Here is an 18,826-nt window from a genome sequence, read left to right as displayed (position 1 = left end):
TATTCCTCATACAATGAGGTTTATGAGTTATTTCGAGAAGGGTTTTCTCTCAAAATAACCATGCCTTAACAGTGTCTGTTATTTTGAAATAGCGCTATTTCGAAATAGCGCCATAATGCGAATATGCAAATGAAGCGTGGGATATTTAAATCCTGGCACCATTTGCAATTTCGATTGTCTTCATTTGCATCCCTCTCTTGAAAGAGGGTGTAAGTGTAGACATACCCACAGGAGAGTTTTAAGCCTAATTTCGTGGTCTTTCCTGGCCCTGGCTGTCATATTCAGGCAGTGAGGGCACGTATGTGCTGCATGAGACTCCCCCAGGCATTTGACCCAGGAAGCTTGGCCATCTGAGATCGGCATCAAGTCTCTGCATGACTCACATCTTTTAAAGCCAGGGGAACCCGGCATATTGAAGAAAAGAGCCGCGGCTGTTGTCTTCTCTTTTTTTTTTCCTTTTAAAGCGTAATGAATGTTGAAACTGGTGATAACTGACTAAACTATGAAGTAAAGATTAAAACAAATTCTATTAATCTTGTTTTCCTGTCAGGAAGAAAAGCACTGTTCTGATTCTGTCTTCAGCGAAGGATGGTAGAAAAGGAACTGCCAGGATTCGCGCTCCTCCACTTCCCAGAACCACTTCCCACGGTCCTCAGAAGGAACCCTCTTTAGGGTGACATCCGCTTTGAGGATCACAATTGGGTTAGACTGCAGGCCCCTACACTTCCTGGAACAGCTCCTCACTGGCCTTCACACACCTGGCTTTTGTTAGCCCCCCTTCTTTCTACTGAGCCCCAGTCATGGGGAGCAGTATGTCCTACCTCTGCCACCAATAACACCCAGGTGTGGGGAGCCACTGGGCTCTGCACCCCCACCCACAGCCAGCTGTGACTCTAAACCAGCAGGTAGAACAGAAGGTTGATTAGTTCACAGGGACACAGCATAGAACAGATTTGTTAGCACAGGAACCAGAAGCAGTCAATACAACTCATCTTGCGGAGAAGGGGGCACAGACCCCTGAGCTCTGCCCCCCATCTCTGACCCCAAGCCAGAGAGACTCACTCACACACACCCAGCAGCAAATCTCTGTCACTCCAGCCCTGTCTCTAGCCTTTGACGAGCTTCCCGGGGCAAAGGTGCCACATGGGCACATACTCCTCCCAAACTTAGGTTACAGTGAACCTAGGGCATTGGGAACATGATGGGTTTAGCATGCTCCCTCAGTGAGTCACACCTAAAATCCCCATCCCCATCTAGATAATAGTGCAGTGCCCAGGGAAACTCAGGCGCGCACGTGTGCACACCCTCCTCCCCCCACACGGTTATTATAGGACAGTCAAAATCACACACAACATAACAAAGCAAACAGAGTGAATACAATCCCCATTTTATCACATTCCCATGTAGACAAACCCTAAATTAACTATGCTCTTGGAGCTTTGAAGAGGGGGAATACAAAGAGGCCATTTAATGAACTACTAAATAATGTGTTATGGTGGATGTAGGTTATGCATTATTATATGAAACAAAATAAGATATTAAAGAGTAGTGATCTCACTCTTGGGGTATGTCTACACTACAAAGTTAATTCGAACTAACAGTTGTTAGTTCGAATTAACTTTAATAAGGGCTACACATACAAACCGCTAGTTCGAATTTAATTCGAACTAGGTAAACCTCATTCTACGAGGAGTAACGCCTAGTTCGAATTAAGTAGTTTGAATTAAGGGCTGCATAGCCACTTAATTCGAACTAGTTGGAGGCTAGCCCTTCCCAGCTGCCCTGGTGGGCACTCTGGGCCAAACCAGGGAAACTCTTCTGCCCCCCTCCCGGCCCCGGAGCCCATAAAGGGGCAAGGTCTGGCTACAATACTTGTGCCAGTTGCAAACCTGCCAGCACCCAGCCAGCAGACCCTACACCTGGCACAGCATGAGCCAGCCACCTGCTGCCACCCAGCCCTCCGCCTCTTCCCAGGAACAGGCTGGCGGCTCCCAGGAGCCTGTCCAGGGCCGCAAAAGGCAGGCACCCACCTGGTCTAGTACGGAGACCGTGGACCTCATTGAGGTTTGGGGGGAGGCCTCCAACGTCCACGATCTCCGAACTAGCCACAGAAACGCGGCCGTCTACAGCCGCATGGCTGCCAGCCTGGCCACCAGAGGCCACATGCGGACCTGGGAGCAGGTCCGCTGCAAAATAAAGGATCTGCGGCAGGCCTACTCCAGGGCCTCCCAGCCAGGGGCCGACCTGGATGCGTGCCCTCATTATGAGGCCCTGGACCGCATCCTGGGGGCTCACACAGTCCATGCCCCCCGTGTGGTGATCGACCCTGGGGCAGAGGGCCCCGTCCCTGACATGGAAGAGGAGGAGGAGGATGCCGAGAGCCAGGAGCCAGCAAGGAGCCTGCCCAGGACCCAGGACACCCGAGGCATCCCACACAGCACATCGGCTGTGTCGTCTGAGGCCAGGCAGGGATCCACATGTGAGTGCCATCATGCTCCCCTTATGTGTATGCGGGTGGCGGGGGGAGAGGGAGCCCAGGGACCGTGCACCTGGGCCTTGCCCACCATGGAGCAGCAGCTGGGTGTCATGCAGGGCCCCTGGCCCGTTCCCCACACGCCAACCTCAACTTGCAGAGGGGGACTGGGTTTCACCCACTGTGTCCCCAGGAAGAACTGACCACCGCTCTTGTTTCACCACAGCCGCAGTACCTGAGACTGCAGGGCACACCACTCCACCTGCAACAGACACCCGCACCCGGGCCAGCAGGTGCACTAGGAACCTGGAGGACTACCAGAGGCGGCACCTGCAGCTACTGGAGCACCAGCTCCGCACCCAGGACCACTGGGTCCAGGAGGACCTGTGGCTGCGGCAGCAGAGCTTGGAGGCGCTGGAGGAGCAGGGCCTTGCCCTCAGAGGTCACCTCCAGACCTTGGTGGACAGGTTCCTGCCTCCTCCTGCTCCAGCCCCTGGAGCTGCCCCAGCTCTCACTCCTCCTCCCACCTCTGCTCTCCCTCCCGCTTCCTCCGCAACCCCCATCCCTTCTGCTCCACACCCACTTCCCCCCGACTCCTCCGCAGTGCTGTGAGATGGGAGAGCTAGCAGGACCCCCAACCCTGAGCTTTCTCTTCCCTTCCTCCCCTTCCTCTCCCTTCCAGCTCCCTCCTCCCAGGTTTCCCCCTCTCCTCTCCCTCCCTCATTCCTCTCTCCCCCCCACCCCAATTATGTACAATAAAGAGAGGGTTTTTTGGCAAAACAGGGCTAGGTCTAGACTACATCCCTTTTTCGTAAAAGGGATGTAAATTAGACGTATTGCAATTGCTAATGAAGCGGGGATTTAAATCTCGCCCGCTTCATTAGCATAAAAATGGCTGCTGCTGGTGAGCCTGGCATTGAAGGCCTGCCGGGAGGGGTTAAGGTGCCCTGTGTACGGCTTCATCAGCCAGGGCTGTAGGGGGTAGGCCGCATCCCCCACCAGGCAGATGGGCATGTCCACGTCCCCGACCCTGATGTGGCAGTCGGGGAAGAAGGTCCCGGTGTGCAGCCTCTGGCACATGGAAATGTTGCGGAACACCCTGGCTTCGTGTGCCTTGCCGGACCATCCCACATTAATGTCTGTGAACTGGCCCTGGTGCTCAGACATGGCCTGCAGGAGGATGGAAGTATCCCTTGCAGTTGATGTACTGGGAGGCCTGGTGTTCCGGGGCGTGTATGGGGATGTGCGTCCCGTCAATGGCCCCCCAACAGTTGGGGAAGCCGAGGGCGCCGAACCCCTGGATGACCGCATCCGGGTCGGCGAGGCGGACCACCCTGCGGAGCAGCACCCGGTTGATGGCCTTGACCACCTGCAGAGAGACACAGCAAACCGTGAATCACTGGGGTGTCCGGGTGGCTGAGAGTGTTTGTTCCCTTGCACTGCCCTGCGCCCCACTCCCAGAAGCAACCCCCGCTGCGATTCTGCCGCTGTGGGCAGCGTGTAGTACGGCCGGGACAGACCGACCCCTCCCGTGCGGGGCACTTTCGCCTCCTACCCCACCCCCCGTTTTCCCTGGGGCAGCCCATTCCCTCCTTGCAGCCCCTCTCCCCCCTGTCCCAGTGGCTGGTGAGCGCCGTACCTGCATGAGCACTGCTCCAACGGTGCATTTCCCCATGCCACAGGGCGATGGCCACATGCTTCTGGAGGGGGATGGCGGGCCTCATGCAAGTGTCCCATTGCCACAGAGTAGGGGCGAGCCACTCGCAGTGCTCCAGGAAGGTGTCCTTCCTCATCCTGAAGTTCTGGGTCCCCTGTTGGTCTCCCCAGCGCTCCAGGACAATGCGGTCCCACCAGTCGCTGCTAGTGTCCAGACGCCAGATGCAGTGAGGCCAGGGAGAGAGGCAGGGGGCTGATGTGCACCAGATGGTGCCAGGCAGCCTCAAGCCATTGCTGGCAGGCTTTCAGCAGCAAGTCCAAAAATTGGAGCAGCATGCCCAGGGAGAGCTCTGGCTCCATGGTGCCAACTGCGACGGCGTCCCCAATGGGAACCACTGACACAGGGAGGTGGAGAGGAAAACGCTTTGCTGTCCCTCTGCGAGGTAGGCAAGCAAGTGGAAAAAGCTGAGAACCGGCTGTCCAGGGGGGTCCCTTTAAGCACGAGCCTCAGATAACCTCAGACAGCAGCTACACAAAGCAATTACTGACCTGATGCCCTGCCAGAACCAGTTTCAGCTGCCCTTAAATGCGACCCAGCGTCCAATCAGTGTGGACGTGCTATTTCAAATTAGCAAAACGCTAATTCTAATTAGTTTTTGGGTCTAGATGCGCTATTTCGAATTAGCTTATTTTGAATGAACTAATTCGAAATAAATTAGTTCGAATTAGCACTGTAGTGTAGACATACCCTTGGAGAGCACTTGAACCTGGCTCACACTAGCTCTTTTTGTCCCAACTGTTGTTGGATATGCAAAAGTTCTTTTGTTCTTAATACTTGTTCATCCAGTTGGCTTTTGTTTCATTTAGATGGCATAAATGAATTTACTTACATTAAAGCCAAAGCCAAAAACTACAAATAGATTACCTAGATTAGAGAAAAATCCAATAGTAAAAATCCTTTCTGTAACATACATGTAATTGTGAATAATGTTATAGACATAAAAAGGTGAAAATCATTCATCTTACTATGGTAATTTCAGTAATTGTATGGGAAAACATTTTAAAATGTGGAAGACAATGAAAGCAGCAATAGTGAAAAACTAAAACAATTTGTTCTAAAAGAACAGTAATAAAGACCACTAGGTTTGTGTACTATACTTATTACAGTTCTAGCTGACTGCTTAAATGACACTAATGCATGTTGTTCAATTTCAGAATTATGTTGGTTATATTTTGCTCCCTCCTAATGAATAATGTGATTTAATCAGGATTTCAAACTCTTGAGCACCTTTGTCAGATTTTTTCATTAAGTCCTGTATTAATGTCTCATGTCTTCCAAATCTTTCAATCCTATAGAGTCCAGAATGGGCTCTCAATAGCCATCCTCTAATACTACTCCAGTGAAAGACTGATGCTTTGACCTTGTACAAATGTAATTTCCTACTCTTTTCTCTCTGTAAGGCTAGAAATTTCATTCTCACTGAGTCTATCAACCAGCAGCTGTTACGGATAACAGTCAAATATCCAATTCAGTTCAGTTTCAACAGAATTTAGTAGCAATTTACAAACATGGGAAGCCTAAACAGCATGCCTAAACAGATGTTACAGAAAGCATCCTTAAAGACTCAGAGATATACAAAAGACCGGGAGGCAAAGCATTTGTGTAAATGAGCTTCCCTACACTGAACCAAAACATTTCTTTTCTTGTGAATTCTATAATCTTCAAAAATGAATGGCACACACAAATTATGGGATCTAAGATTTCCCTGAACTAATTCCCTCATATTCACGGGGGACCAAATATGAGAGTCTGTTTTTTTTTAATGGCCACTTTTTAAGAAAAATAATACATTCATTTATCAAAGGATGGAATGGTAGCTACAACATTCATGTTTTCCCTTTCACTTGTAGCCTTGTTTTCATACACTGGCCCAGTATTAGGTTGTTCAACATGCTTTGGGGTCAGGGGCGGATATAGGGCAGGGCGAACGGGGCGGCCGCCCCGGGCCCCGCGCTTCAGAAAGCCCCGCGCATGCGCCGTGGCGCCACTGCACATGAGCATGGCGTCACTGCGCTTGCGCCGTGGCAAAGGGGGGCCCCGCGTAATTATGCTGCCCGGGGCCCCGCAAAATGGTCATCTGCCCCTGTTTGGGGCTTTTTACACAACTTTAGGAAACTGGGCCTGCATTGTGTATCAATGTGTATCACTTCAGATCAAACGCTCTTAGACAAACCACTAGGAACAATGTTTAGTTTTGCAAAGAAACACAGAACAGGATAACAGTCTAGCAGCTTCCTCTTTGCTTGTTTGCCTTTTGCTCCCAGCTTCAGTCAGTGTTGAAAATTCCTGCTGGGAGGACAGAGGGGACTTTGTATAACACATCCCTCTAACAAACATGTTCTAATTCCCACAATAACTAAATCCCAACAAAAACAAGCCAATGTTCTTATTTCGTGTCATTTAAACTCCACTCAGGATGTTGGTTAAGTCCTTTTTTGTTCCTACCTGAAATGCAGAACAGAGTAACAGACTCCTTTCAACTTGCTTGTTTTGTGCTCACAGCTTTAGTCAGTCTGAAACTTCCCACTGGGAGAGAAAAGAGTACTTCTTGGCAAGAACCAGGAAGTTCTCCCAGCATGTCATAGCTTGTAACCACAACGTGTAGTTTCCATAACTGCTGCTGAAGCATAGTGGCCTCTGGTTATGGTCCTGGCACAGACAAGACATTGCTTCCCACAGCTCCCGTTGGTTGGAAACGGCAAATCATAGCCAATGGGAGCTCCGAGGCGATATGGCTGTAGCGCTTTAGAGTAAACAAAACATCACGGGCTTACCAGGGGCTTGCTTTCCCTGACAGGTCTGCGACACAAGTTTGAAAACCCCTGAACTAAGAGATAAACAAATCCCAAATAACCTATTTTTAGTATTACAAAATACAGCCACAATTTTACAAACACTGACATATAAGTAATCCCATTAAACTCACTTGGGATTACTCGCATGTGTTAAGTTATTCCTGTGCGCAAAGGTTTTCAAATAAAGGACCTATATTTAGACTAAATGGCCTCAGCTCTTTGAAACACAGGACAAATTAATTAAAATATTATACAAAAGTTTATTAGCAGTGTAATATTGTTTAATATGAAAATTGTGTATAAAGGAAACTTGCTAAATCTCCTCAATAGTATTTATATTGCAAAATGATTTAGGCCCTTGAGAATACAAGAACATAATCTCAGGTTTGAAGAGCCCATGGAATTATGATAAATTTTACAAATTGTGTCCTTAAAAATGTTTTATTTTATGTTTAGAAACTTAACACACTTGCATTCATAGAACATGAAATGCAATTATTACAATAAGTGATCAGGATTAGAATATTGGTTCCTTGGAAGTTAATCTTCATACATATTCCCCAAGTACAATTAATCTATATATTAAACAGGACAATTAAATTAGTCATGTTAATAATTCAGATGACAGCTTTATGTCTGAAGAGTTATGCTTTTGAACCAGCAGGAATAGGCTTAGTTATTAACAGTTCTTTTGCATGAGTCTGATCATCACCTTTATGCAAAAATGATGCCATCTCTGGAATCTGAGAAAAGTAGTTCTTTGACAGGATATGCTTGTGCTTAATCCTATGAATAAATACCATTTCATATGCCTGAAAAGTAAGAAAATCCAAATTCTATTCAATGCAATCAACATTTCTTGTCTACATGTTGCTATATATCCTGCACAGTATAAGAACTACACTAGTGAACTACACACAGTATAACAAACCAAACCTTAAGATTCAAATCCAGCCCTGTTACTTAATACAGCAAAATACAGCAGAAGGTAGGCCTGTGTAGCAGAGTCTTTTAAGGCCTCAGTCTGGAAGGTACTGAGCACCTTTCTGAAGTAATGACTACCTTAGAATCATAGAATCATAGAATAATAGGACTGGAAGGGACCTCAAGAGGTCATCGAGTCCATCCTGTTTACCTCTGACCATTTCTCTAACTTGCTAAGGTCATTTTGAATTATGTCTCTATCCTCCAAAGAAGTCGCAACCCCACCCAGTTTGGTATCATCTGCAAACTTAATAAGCGTACTCTCTATCCCAATATCTACATCATTGATGAAGATATTGAACAGTACGGGTCAATATTAAACTCCTATTAAAACTCCTCTTAAACTCCTATTAAAATCAACTGGAGTTTGAAGCATTCAGCATCTCCCCAGATTTGGTTGTTCTACTCTTACTTATATCTTTTGCGTACTGTGAATTTGTATTTTTTATTATTTTAAAATTTTGAAAATCAAGAGGAGACATGTGTGTTAAACTTGTGTGTTTTTAAGTTAATGTGTAAGGAAACTGGACTGAAGCTTGTATAAATGCTCATCAGGGCATACAATTTAAATCCATTCTTGTAGCATTTTATGCAACCTTGGTTTTGATCCAGTGTTCTATTTCTAGAAGATCAATCAATTACCTAACATTCTGCAAGGCAGACGTGTACAAACTACTATGTTTAATATGAGATTCAAATAATTAGATTAAATACACAAAGGTCACTGTGTGTTAATTGAAGCAGCACTAGAATTTCAGTTTTCAGGCTGCAGTTCAATCTAGTCTACTCATGTTAATGAAATAACTTTCACTTTTTTTTTTTACTAAATTTCTGGTGATTAGCAATTCACACCAGGGATGTTAACATGTATCTGTGGACACGGTCTTTTCAGTTAACCCAAATGGTTACATTCGCCCCTTCCTGCCGCTGCCTCTATATGGGTATGTCTACACTACCCTCCTAATTCAAACTAGGAGGGTAATGTAGGCATACCGCACTTGCAAATGAAGCCCGGGATTTGAATTTCCCGGGCTTCATTTGCATAAGCCGGGCGCCGCCATTTTTAAATCCCGGCTGGTTCGAACACCGTGCCGCGCGGCTACACGCGGCACGAACTAGGTAGTTCGAACTAGGCTTCCTAGTTCGAACTACCGTTACTCCTCGTGGAATGAGGAGTAACGGTAGTTCGAACTAGGAAGCCTAGTTTGAACTACCTAGTTCGTGCCGCGTGTAGCCGCACGGCACGGGGTTCGAACCAGCCGGGATTTAAAAATGGCGGCGCCCGGCTTAAGCAAATGAAGCCCGGGAAATTCAACTCCCGGGCTTCATTTGCAAGTGCGGTATGCCTACATTATCCCGCTAGTTCGAACTAGTGGGGTAGTGTAGACATACCCTATCAGAGTAGGGAGGGGGGAGGCAGGAGCTCCCACGGAGCCACTTCCCACCCAACCCCTATGCTGCTACTTACCACAGAGGCTGCTGGGAGAGCAGGGGGCAGGTTGGAGCAGGTGCTTGCAGGGAGCCATCTTAAAAGCTGCCTACCTATGTGCTCCAGCTCTCACAGAGCTGCTTGTTCCCCTGCACTCCTGCCTTTGATACAGAGGTAGGGGAGCATGCAGGAGCCGGTATGCACGGGGAGCCAGCATTTAAGTTAGCTCCCCATGCATGCCAGTTCCCACAGAGCCACCTCTCCCCTGCCCGCTGCCTCCCACAGAGGCAGCTGCGTGGGTGGGGGCAGGTGGGATTCAGTACTGGGCTCTCTAGGATGGAGAGGCAGCAGCGTGGGGGGGAAGGCTGGTGGGAGCTGGTACACATGGAAAGCCTGCCCCCCCCCCACGTGTAAATGTGTAACCGCTAAAAAATTCAGTGGTTACATGTTTACACAAATAAAAATATTTTAACATCTCTAATCCACACAATCATTAACAAATTAACTATGATATTAAATGTAATGTTAGGCACTAGGGACCAGGCAGCAGTGACAGCCCTAGTTGGGGCTGGCAATAGGGGGCAAAGGGCTGGCCTAGCCAGCCACCCAGCTGGTCCAGAGTGATGCCTGGCCTAAAGCAGGGACCGCAGCTTGGAAGGGTGCTGGCTGGGGGACTAGTGGCAGGGAACCTCCCCTGGTTCAGCAAATTCCTTTGTTTGCTGCTAGTCATGTCCCGAGGGTGCTGGACCAGAGAGGTCCTACCTGAAACAGAATATAGTAGATTTTGTACCATCATTAACTCAGAGTAAAATGAAAGAAAAAACAGGACTATGTAGCACTCATAAACAGAGGAGGGATGAGGGAGGGAGGTTAATGTCTGTGAGCTAATGATATTAGAGGTGATAAGCTATCTTTGTAATAGCTTCCCCAATTATCACCTCTAATATCATTAGCTCATAGACATTAACCTCCCCCGCTCAGTTCTGAAATTTGATTTGTTCTTTTTATATGTGTTCACTTTTTTTGATTGTATCCCTTTGGTATATATGGTCATGCCAATTTTCTTCCACAATTTGATCTGAGGAAGTGGGTCTGGCCCACAAAAGTTCATCACCTAATAAACCATCTTGTTAGTCTTTAAAGTGCTACATAGTCCAGTTTTTTGTTTCAGCTAGACTAGACTAACACGGCTACATTTCTATTACTATTCAGAGTAACATGTAACCTTTTATAGTCTAATTACAGGTGATCATAATCAAATTAGTGTCAGTGAAACTTAAATGTTATCCTTCTGAAAAAACAAATGTAGATAAACTTACTAGGATATCAACAAAGGGGTAGTGGTTATATACAGGAATATTTCTATGAAGCAGTTATAATGGACCAGTTGAGATGCAGAGGATCTAAATCCAAAACATGGTCAATTTAGTCACAAAATTCTATAAAATAAAATATATCATATAAAAAATGCATTAGTTCCATTTTACCTCCTGAAGGCTCTGCAGCTTGAGGTGTGCTTTTGCCTCATCTTTAGTGAGAAGGATTGTGTTCCAGGGAGACCATTCATAGTGCTTATCCCATCTGACCATGACCAAATCATAAAGATCATTCCAGGCACTAAGAGCTGACTGACAACCCCAAATGTTCTCCACCATGTATTGCAGATCTTGTTGCTGTAATTGAAAGCAGGGTTGAGAAAAATACAGAATGCTTAATTCCACCAGCAAAGGCATCTCATCTATCCAGCACTAAGAAAATGCTTGGAATTAAAATTATTTTGTGTACATACCACAAAATCATTTTGGGTAGAGAAGGGTGAATATCTGAGTCATTTAGTCCACCGTACCACAGTGTGTTGTAATAGGATTTATTTAATTTTTCTCAGATCATCCCTGAAAATCAAGTTCTAATGTACTCTGGATTTTTTTCTCACAATGGTAATTCTATATCTTCTCTTGAGAGATTACTTACTTGCTTATCATTTTAAAGTTTCTTTTATTTAATATATATTTTCCTTGCTCCTTTGTATGTTCATCCCTACTTGTTTGGTCCTTGATCATTAATAAAAATAACTTATCCTTTCACTTTATCAGTTTCCTTTATATTTGTATTTTATAGAGATCATAATTAGTTTAAATTTAATAAGTTATGGTACTGTGCTGTTACTGAAGTCAAATTCAGCATACAGCAAGGACTAAACCGGGCTGGAGGACTGTGGGAGGAGGCAAAACTGAAGTAACCCAGGATGTACAATATCAAAAGGGTCATCCCTTGGATAGCCCTGACAGGTTTTGTGCTTCTCCCTTCCCACCCTCTGCTTCTATCCTACAAAGAGTTAATTATTGTGTAGCGATATTGTTACTCATTCGCTCCCATGGGATTGTGACATCTTGCGGTGGTGCTGTGGGATTTAAAAATAGCTAATGGTTGGATAATGTGTACTGTAAATTCTTTATATAAAGGACTTACAACTGATATTTTCCTCCTTAAAGTCATGACTCACCTATACTGATCTCATGTTTCATTTATCACTAGTCATCTGAAAGCACTATTTTTTAAATAGTCTATGAAGCATAAAGTGGTTTTGGCCTATCGTTAATGCTGAACTTTGCCAAGCTTTTCTTTAATACTCCATCACCAAGTTTTCTTTGTATTAAAGGAAAAATGATGGAAGGATTTAATCAAAAGGATTCTTTAACTAGGCCAACAGACTTTGAGATATGGCTTCCTTTTTACCACGCACTTGAAGTAGGTCCCTTTTCCCTTCTCCCAAAAAGAAATCACTTGACTTTAATTAATGGTATGTACATATTATCAAATCAGACTCCTCACAAAGGATGACTGGAAGCATTCCAAGTCAATACTCTTGCAAAAATGTGACATTCTATACTGTCATGAAGATTGCTTCCAAATGCAGAAGCTGGTCCGCTCCCACTGAGAATTTTGACTTGGGGAAAACTAAAGCCATTTCTTGAACTTGTTGGGTAGAACCTTTTTGCCTCTGTTGTTCTAAGGTTATACATCCTAGTTCCCACATTACAGAGTCTCATTAAAGCTGGTCTCACAGCCCTCCATTTCTTTAGCCTTCTTAAGGTTGGCCTCATCTCCACCTGCACTTTCAAAATACGTTTCCTCCATTTCATCGTAAGTCTTTGAGCTAATGCTGTACTTTCTGTTGAACTACATTGAACGTCAAAAAAGTTTACTGAACTTGCAGTCATTATAGTACTACTCCTTTCCATATTATCCGAGGACCTTTCAAATAATTCAGTTTGCAATAGTGCCTTGCTTTTCTACCTTGTCAAATTTAAAAAACAGTGCTACAGATAGTTCCGCCCTTCAGAAGAGAGGTATTTGATGTTTTGAAGAAAAATCATTCTGATTATGGTGGGAAAGTTTTATCTGACAGGATGGTTTTGCTGTATTTCTTGAAGGTGATCTGATTGTGGATTCATCTACATCTTCATGTACATCTTCTCTTGGAGTCAATTCTAAAGCTGGATCCCCTCGACAGATTGTTTTGATTTCTATCCTGAAATGCTCTGTGATTTTCATTGTCCCAAAGAAGTGCAACTGCCTTTGTGGTTCATAAATGGAAATTCAATCTTGAATGTAGCTAGGAACGAACCTATTAATTGCTTTGAAGATTGAGATTGAGGTCTTAAACTGACAGTGGAAGTTGACTGAACCATAACTAGAAAGATTTTTCACATTGAAGGGCTTTGATGTGCTCTTGGTAGCTGAAACCAGGCTTTATTTGCATGTTCCCATCCGGTCGCCATTTTTAAATGCCACTAGTCCGGACTAACTGCCCATGGCTACTCATTCCAGGAGGAGTAACAGGTAATTTGAACTAAGGACTTAGTTCGAATTACCGTTTAATTGCTGCGGGTAGCTGCAGGCAGTTAGTCTGGACTAGTGGCATTTAAAAATGGCGATCAGACAGGAACATGCAAATAAAGCCCGGGATATTTAAATCCCGGGCTTCATTTGCAAGTTCGAATGCCTACATTAGCCTCCCTAGTTCGAACTAGGGGGCTAGTGTAGACATACCCTAACTGCTTTATCTGAGTTAGTACCAAGTACCATAAGCATGAATCCTTTAATATGTCCCATCCAAAGAATTTGGCACAGCTGAATGTTTTGAAGGGACTTAAGGGCAGCTTCAGGACTTCTCTTGACATATCTGTTAAATTGTCTAGTTTTGATGCTAAGTGACAGATCCCTCAGCTATAGTAAAATGTCACAGGTCCACCAAAGCTGGAGTTGTGACAATTTACCCCAGCTAAGCATCTGCCCCTGAATCTTCTCAGTACTTCGCTATGTCGCTGTGCTCAGACATATATGAAATCAGTGGGGAGAGACCAGAGGAGAATCCTACAATGGGACCTAACTGCTTGCAGCTCTTTGCAGATAGTACAGCCAAAACCAGTTATGGTCCTGCCCTAAGCAATGAAGGTAACTGTGATGATTGTTTGTTATAAAAAGTTTGACTGTTTTTGAAGCCCCACAGCTGCTATTTGGATAGCTACCAGAAATATAGAACTGTAAGTTTGGGATAGAAAGGTAAGAATGTGTAAGGTTTTAAAATTAAGTTAAGTGAAATAAGACATCAAAGCCAGACCAAAACACCCTTATCATATAGCTAACTCAGCTGAAAATAAATAAACCTGATTGTAAGGAAAACACTTATGTTGCAATAGCACTACTTCAGTTGGAACAGCTGAGGCAAGTTCTTCGCTGTCAGCCATTAAAAGGGAAATGATGAGTGCAGGCATTAGTGGCCTCCAGCGTTCCAGACAGAGGTAAACATCTATCTGTTTATTACTGCTAGTCAGACAAAGACTTTACGTGGGAAAATTCCACTACTCCCATGCATAAACTAAAGATCCAAGTTTGAGAATTTGTTATAGGGTTTTGGAAAACAGACCAGTTTTAAATCAAGCAGTAACTTAGCACCAATAAAAAGAAATAAATCTCTTTTTAATATTCTTAAACTGGAAAACTATTTAATAAGAACAAACAGAAACTGTATAGCATGGATAATACTAAAAGCCTAGTAATCTTTTATTCTAGTTTTTTGGTAGAACACCACAATAAGATAGGAAATATGTTTTACACACTGAACATAGTCAGAAAGTGTGCTTCTGTTTTTGATACCTGTAGCTTCTTACTGCTATAGCCCTAAAAAAGTTCTGCTAATCTAGGGCTGTTGGATTACTTTAGATAAACTGGGCTTTGAAAGCACCTAATCATTTAAAAACTGAAAACTAAGATTTTTTTTAAAAAAGGTTAAAAGTGTGTGAATGAGGAGTTTGTTTAAAAAATGGTAACATATCAATTTGTCAAATACAAAATTTCCAATGATTATAGAAGATCAAAAGATCCTGTACTTCTGAAAAAATGAGTACAGGATCTTTCAAAAAAGGATTTTATTTTTGAATGATCCCCATCTAAACAGCCATTTTTCTTTCAAAAAGCCCCTTTTTGGAAAAAAAACCCATGGCCGCCATTATGCAAATAAAGCATGGGAAATTTAAATCCCAGCTTCATTTGCAATTTCGAAGTGTCTAATTTACATCTCTTTTTCGAGAAAAGGGATGTAGTTTAGACACAGCCTTGGAAAAGTAAAACTAACATTTAGTAAATATTAATTCTAACAAACACTAGCAAAATTAAATAAGAAACCTCTAGATACAAATCTTCTGCTAACTGTAAGACTGAAGGTTTAAAACAGGACTTCTCTGCTTTTTTTTTTCTTACTTAAGAACTCAATGCAAGACTTCAGTAATTGTAATAATAATTTGTACTTCTTTAGCATCTTCCATCCAAGGATCTCAAAGTGCTATACAAATATTAATTCTCAGGACACCGTTACAAATAATCTTTATTTAAAAATGGCTAGAACAGTGTTTCTCAACCAATGGTATGAGTACCCTTAGGGATACTTAAGAGGAGTCTGGGAGAAACATCAACACAACTAAAATTTGGAGAAAACTGAATTTTTGTTTTAAGTTTTACAGCACTTTATTATTTTTGTACTTTTTACACCCAAAAATGTCATCGCCTGCCTGGCTAAAATTAAGTTGTTTAAACAAATGTGTTGCAATGGTAGAAAAAAAATTGTGTGTCTGAAAACTGTAGGTACTGGCGGTACTTATAATTTTTTTAAAGGGGGTAAGAACATAAGAATGGCCACACTGGGTCAGACCAAAGGTCCATCCAACCCAGTATCCTGTGTGCTGGCAGTGGCCAATACCATGTGTTCCAGAGGGAGTGAACCGAACAGGTAGTGATCAAGCGATCTCTCTCCTGCCATCCATCTCCACCCTCTGACAAACAGAAGGTAGGGACACCATTCCTTGCTCATACTGGCTGATAGCCAATAATGGACTTAACCTCCATGAATTTATCTAGTTCTCTTAGTCCTAGCCTTAACAATCTCCTCAGGCAAGGAGTTCCACAGATTGACTATGGGCTGTGTGAAGAAGAACTTCCTTTTATTTGTTTTAAACCTGCGGCCCATTAATTTAATTTGGTGCCCCCTAGTTCTTATATTATGGGAACAAGTAAATAACTTTTCCTATTTCACTTTCTCCACACCAGTCATGATTTCATAGACCTCTATCATATTCCCTCTTAGTCTCCTCTTTTCCAAGCTGAAAAGTCCTAACCTCTTTAATCTCTCCTCATATGGGACCCGTTCCAAACCCCTAATCATTTTAGTTGCCCTTCTCTGAACCTTTTCTAATGCCAGTACATCTTTTTTGAGATGAGACCACATCTGTATGCAGTATTCAAGATGTGGGTGTACCATGGATTTATATAAGGCTAATAAGATATTCTCCATCTTATTCTCTATCCCTTTTTTAATGATTCCTAACATTCCGTTTGCTTTTTAGACTGCTGCTGCACAGTGTGTGGATGTTTTCAGACAACTATCCACAATGACTCCAAGATCTCTTTCCTGATTAGTTGTAGCAAAATTAGCTCCCGTCTTATTGTATGTATAGTTGGGGTTATTTTTTCCAATGTGCATTACTTTACATTTATCCACATTAATTTCATTTGCCATTTTTTTGACCAATCATTTAGTTTTGTGAGATCTTTTTGAAGTTCTTCACAGTCTGGTTTGGTCTTAACTACCTTGAAGCAGTTTGGTATCGTCTGCAAACTTCATCACCTCACTGTTTACCCCTTTCTTCAGATCATTTATGAATAAGTTGAATAGGATTGGTCCCAGGACTGACCCTTGGGGAACACCACTAGTTACCCCTCTCCATTCTGAAAATTTACCATTTATTCCTACCCTCTGTTCCTTGTCTTTTAACCAGTTCTCAATCCATGTAAGGATCTTCCCTCTTATCCCATGACAATCTAATTTACATAGGAGCCTTTGGTGAGGGACCTTGTCAAAGGCTTTCTGGAAATCTAAGTACACTATATCTACTGGATCCCCCTTCTCCACATGTTTGTTGACCCCTTCAAAGAACTCTAAGGGTATGTCTACACTACAAAGTTAATTCGAACTAATAGATATTAGTTCGAATTAACTTTGATAGGCGCTACACAAGCAAACCACTAGTTCGAACTTAATTCGAACTAGCGGAGTGCTTAATTCGAACTAGGTAAACCTCATTGTACGAGGACTAACACCTAGTTCGAATTAACTAGTTCAAATTAAAGGCTGTGTAGCCACTTAATTCGAACTAGTGGGAGGCTAGCCCTCCCCAGCTTGCCCTGGTGGCCAACCTGGGCACCACCAGGGAAACTCTTCTGCCCTCCTCCCTGCCCCGGAGCACTTAAAGGGGCACAGGCTGGCTACGGTGCCTGTGCCAGGTGCAAGTCTGCCAGCACCCAGCCAGCAGACCCTGCACCTGGCACGACTCGAGCCAGCCACCCACGGCCACCCAGCCCTCTGCCTCTTCCCGGGACCAGGCTGGCGGCTCCCGGGAGCCTGCCCGGGTCCACAAGAGGCGGGCGCCCACCTGGTATAGTGCAGACATCGTGGACTTCATCCACGAACTCTGCACTAGACACAGGAGAGTGGCAGTCTAGGGCAGGATAGCTGCCAGCCTGGCCACGCAGGAGCAGGTTTGCATGAAAATCAAGGTGGTCCACTGAGACCCCCGACCCTGAGCCCTGAGCTTACAATGGCCGTACTAGGTCAGACCAAAGGTCCATCTAGCCCAGTAGCCTGTCTGTCAACAGCGGCCAACACTAAGTACCCCGGAGGGGATGGACTGAAGACAATGACCAAGCCATTTGTTTCATGCCATCCATCTCCAGCCTTCCACAAACAGAGGCCAGGGACACCATTTCTACCCCCTGGCTAATAGCACTCCATGGACCCAACCTCCATGAATTTATCTCACTTCTCTTTAAACTCTGTTCTAGTTGTAGCCTTCACAGCCTCCTGCAGCAAGGAGTTCCACAGGTTGACTATTTGCTTTGTGAAGAAGAATTTTCGCTTATTAGTTTGAAGCCTACTACCCATTCATTTCATTTGGTGTCCTTTAGTCCTTCTATTATGGGAACTAACGAAGAACTTTTCTTTATGCACCCTCTCCACACCACTCATGCTTTTATAGACCTCTATCATATCCCCCCTCAGTCTCCTCTTTTCTAAGCTGAAAAGTCCCAGTCTCTTTAGCCTCTCTTCATATGGGACCTGTTCCAAACCCCTGATCATTTTAGTTGCCCTCCCCTTTCCCACCCACTCTCTTCCCCTCTCCCTCCTCCTTTTCTCAGTCTCCCCGAGTTTTGTTCAATAAAGAGAGTTTCTATTTTTGAACACACGTGTCCTTTATTTTGTACATCAGGAAGGAGGGCTAGGGAGGGGTAAGTGGAAGGAGGTGAGGGAGGAATGGGGTACGAGCCCCCGATGGGGAGGACTGGGTTGGCTCTGTGGGCTCCTCGGGGTGGAAGCTCTCCTGTAGCCCCCCGATTGACCGCCCCTCTGGATGGCAGCTTGCGGCAAGTGCAGCCGGGCTGATGGCCGAGTGCTGTGATGTGCCGAGTGTGGGCACTCAGGGCACTCCAAGCCAGGACTGCTTTGCAAGCGGGGAACCCCTGAGAACTGTCTGTCCGGGGTGGGGGTTCTGTCCCTTTAAGCACAGCCCTCAGCTAGCCTGAGACAGCAGCTCCACGCTCTAAGTCCTAATCTGATGCCCTGCCGGCACTGCTTCCGGCCATCCTTAACCTCGGCTCAGGGTCCACTCAGGCTGTGTCCAGACTCCATGCCTCCGTCGACGGAGGCATGTAGATTAGCCAGCTCGGAAGAGGGAAATGAAGCCGCGATTAAAATAATCGCGGCTTCATTTAAATTTAAATGGCTGCCCCGATCTGCCGATCAGCTGTTTGTCGGCAGATCGGGAGAGTCTGGACGCGATGCCCCGACAAAGAAGCCTTTCTTCATCGACACAGGT

General features: G+C 44.7%; 2 protein-coding genes and 1 long non-coding RNA gene across 6 annotated transcripts in view; 2 read left to right on the top strand and 1 right to left on the bottom strand.

Annotated features, from left to right (window-relative positions):
- Positions 1-688, top strand: part of LOC142829311 (uncharacterized) — a 28,394-nt gene extending 27,706 nt beyond the window's left edge. Inside the window, exon 4 of the long non-coding RNA XR_012903740.1 lies at positions 551-688. This is a non-coding gene — a long non-coding RNA (uncharacterized LOC142829311). The remainder of the gene's footprint in view (positions 1-550) is intronic.
- Positions 689-1,613: 925 nt separating this feature from the next.
- On the top strand, positions 1,614-3,615 carry LOC142829306 (uncharacterized). The gene is made up of 2 exons (XM_075928765.1): positions 1,614-2,479; positions 2,700-3,615. The coding sequence occupies exons 1-2, from the start codon at positions 1,930-1,932 to the stop codon at positions 3,083-3,085; spliced, it is 936 nt and encodes a 311-aa protein (XP_075784880.1). The 5' UTR covers positions 1,614-1,929; the 3' UTR covers positions 3,086-3,615.
- Positions 3,616-7,407: 3,792 nt separating this feature from the next.
- Positions 7,408-18,826, bottom strand: part of IQUB (IQ motif and ubiquitin domain containing) — a 57,338-nt gene continuing 45,919 nt past the window's right edge. For 3 of the 4 annotated variants that reach the window (XM_075928662.1, XM_006122642.4, XM_075928671.1), the window contains 2 exons: positions 10,886-11,071; positions 7,408-7,797 (listed from right to left, as the gene is read on the bottom strand). In XM_075928662.1, coding sequence (XP_075784777.1) covers positions 7,630-7,797; positions 10,886-11,071 — 354 coding nt within the window. In that variant the 3' untranslated portion in view covers positions 7,408-7,629. Of the gene's footprint in view, positions 7,798-9,806; positions 10,802-10,885; positions 11,072-18,826 lie in introns of those variants that run through there. The other variant, XM_075928677.1, reaches the window with a different exon arrangement.

The sequence above is a fragment of the Pelodiscus sinensis genome, chromosome 1 (assembly GCF_049634645.1).
Source record: "Pelodiscus sinensis isolate JC-2024 chromosome 1, ASM4963464v1, whole genome shotgun sequence".
NCBI classification, from domain to species: domain Eukaryota; kingdom Metazoa; phylum Chordata; order Testudines; family Trionychidae; genus Pelodiscus; species Pelodiscus sinensis.
This window is presented reverse-complemented; position numbering and strand designations above follow the sequence as displayed.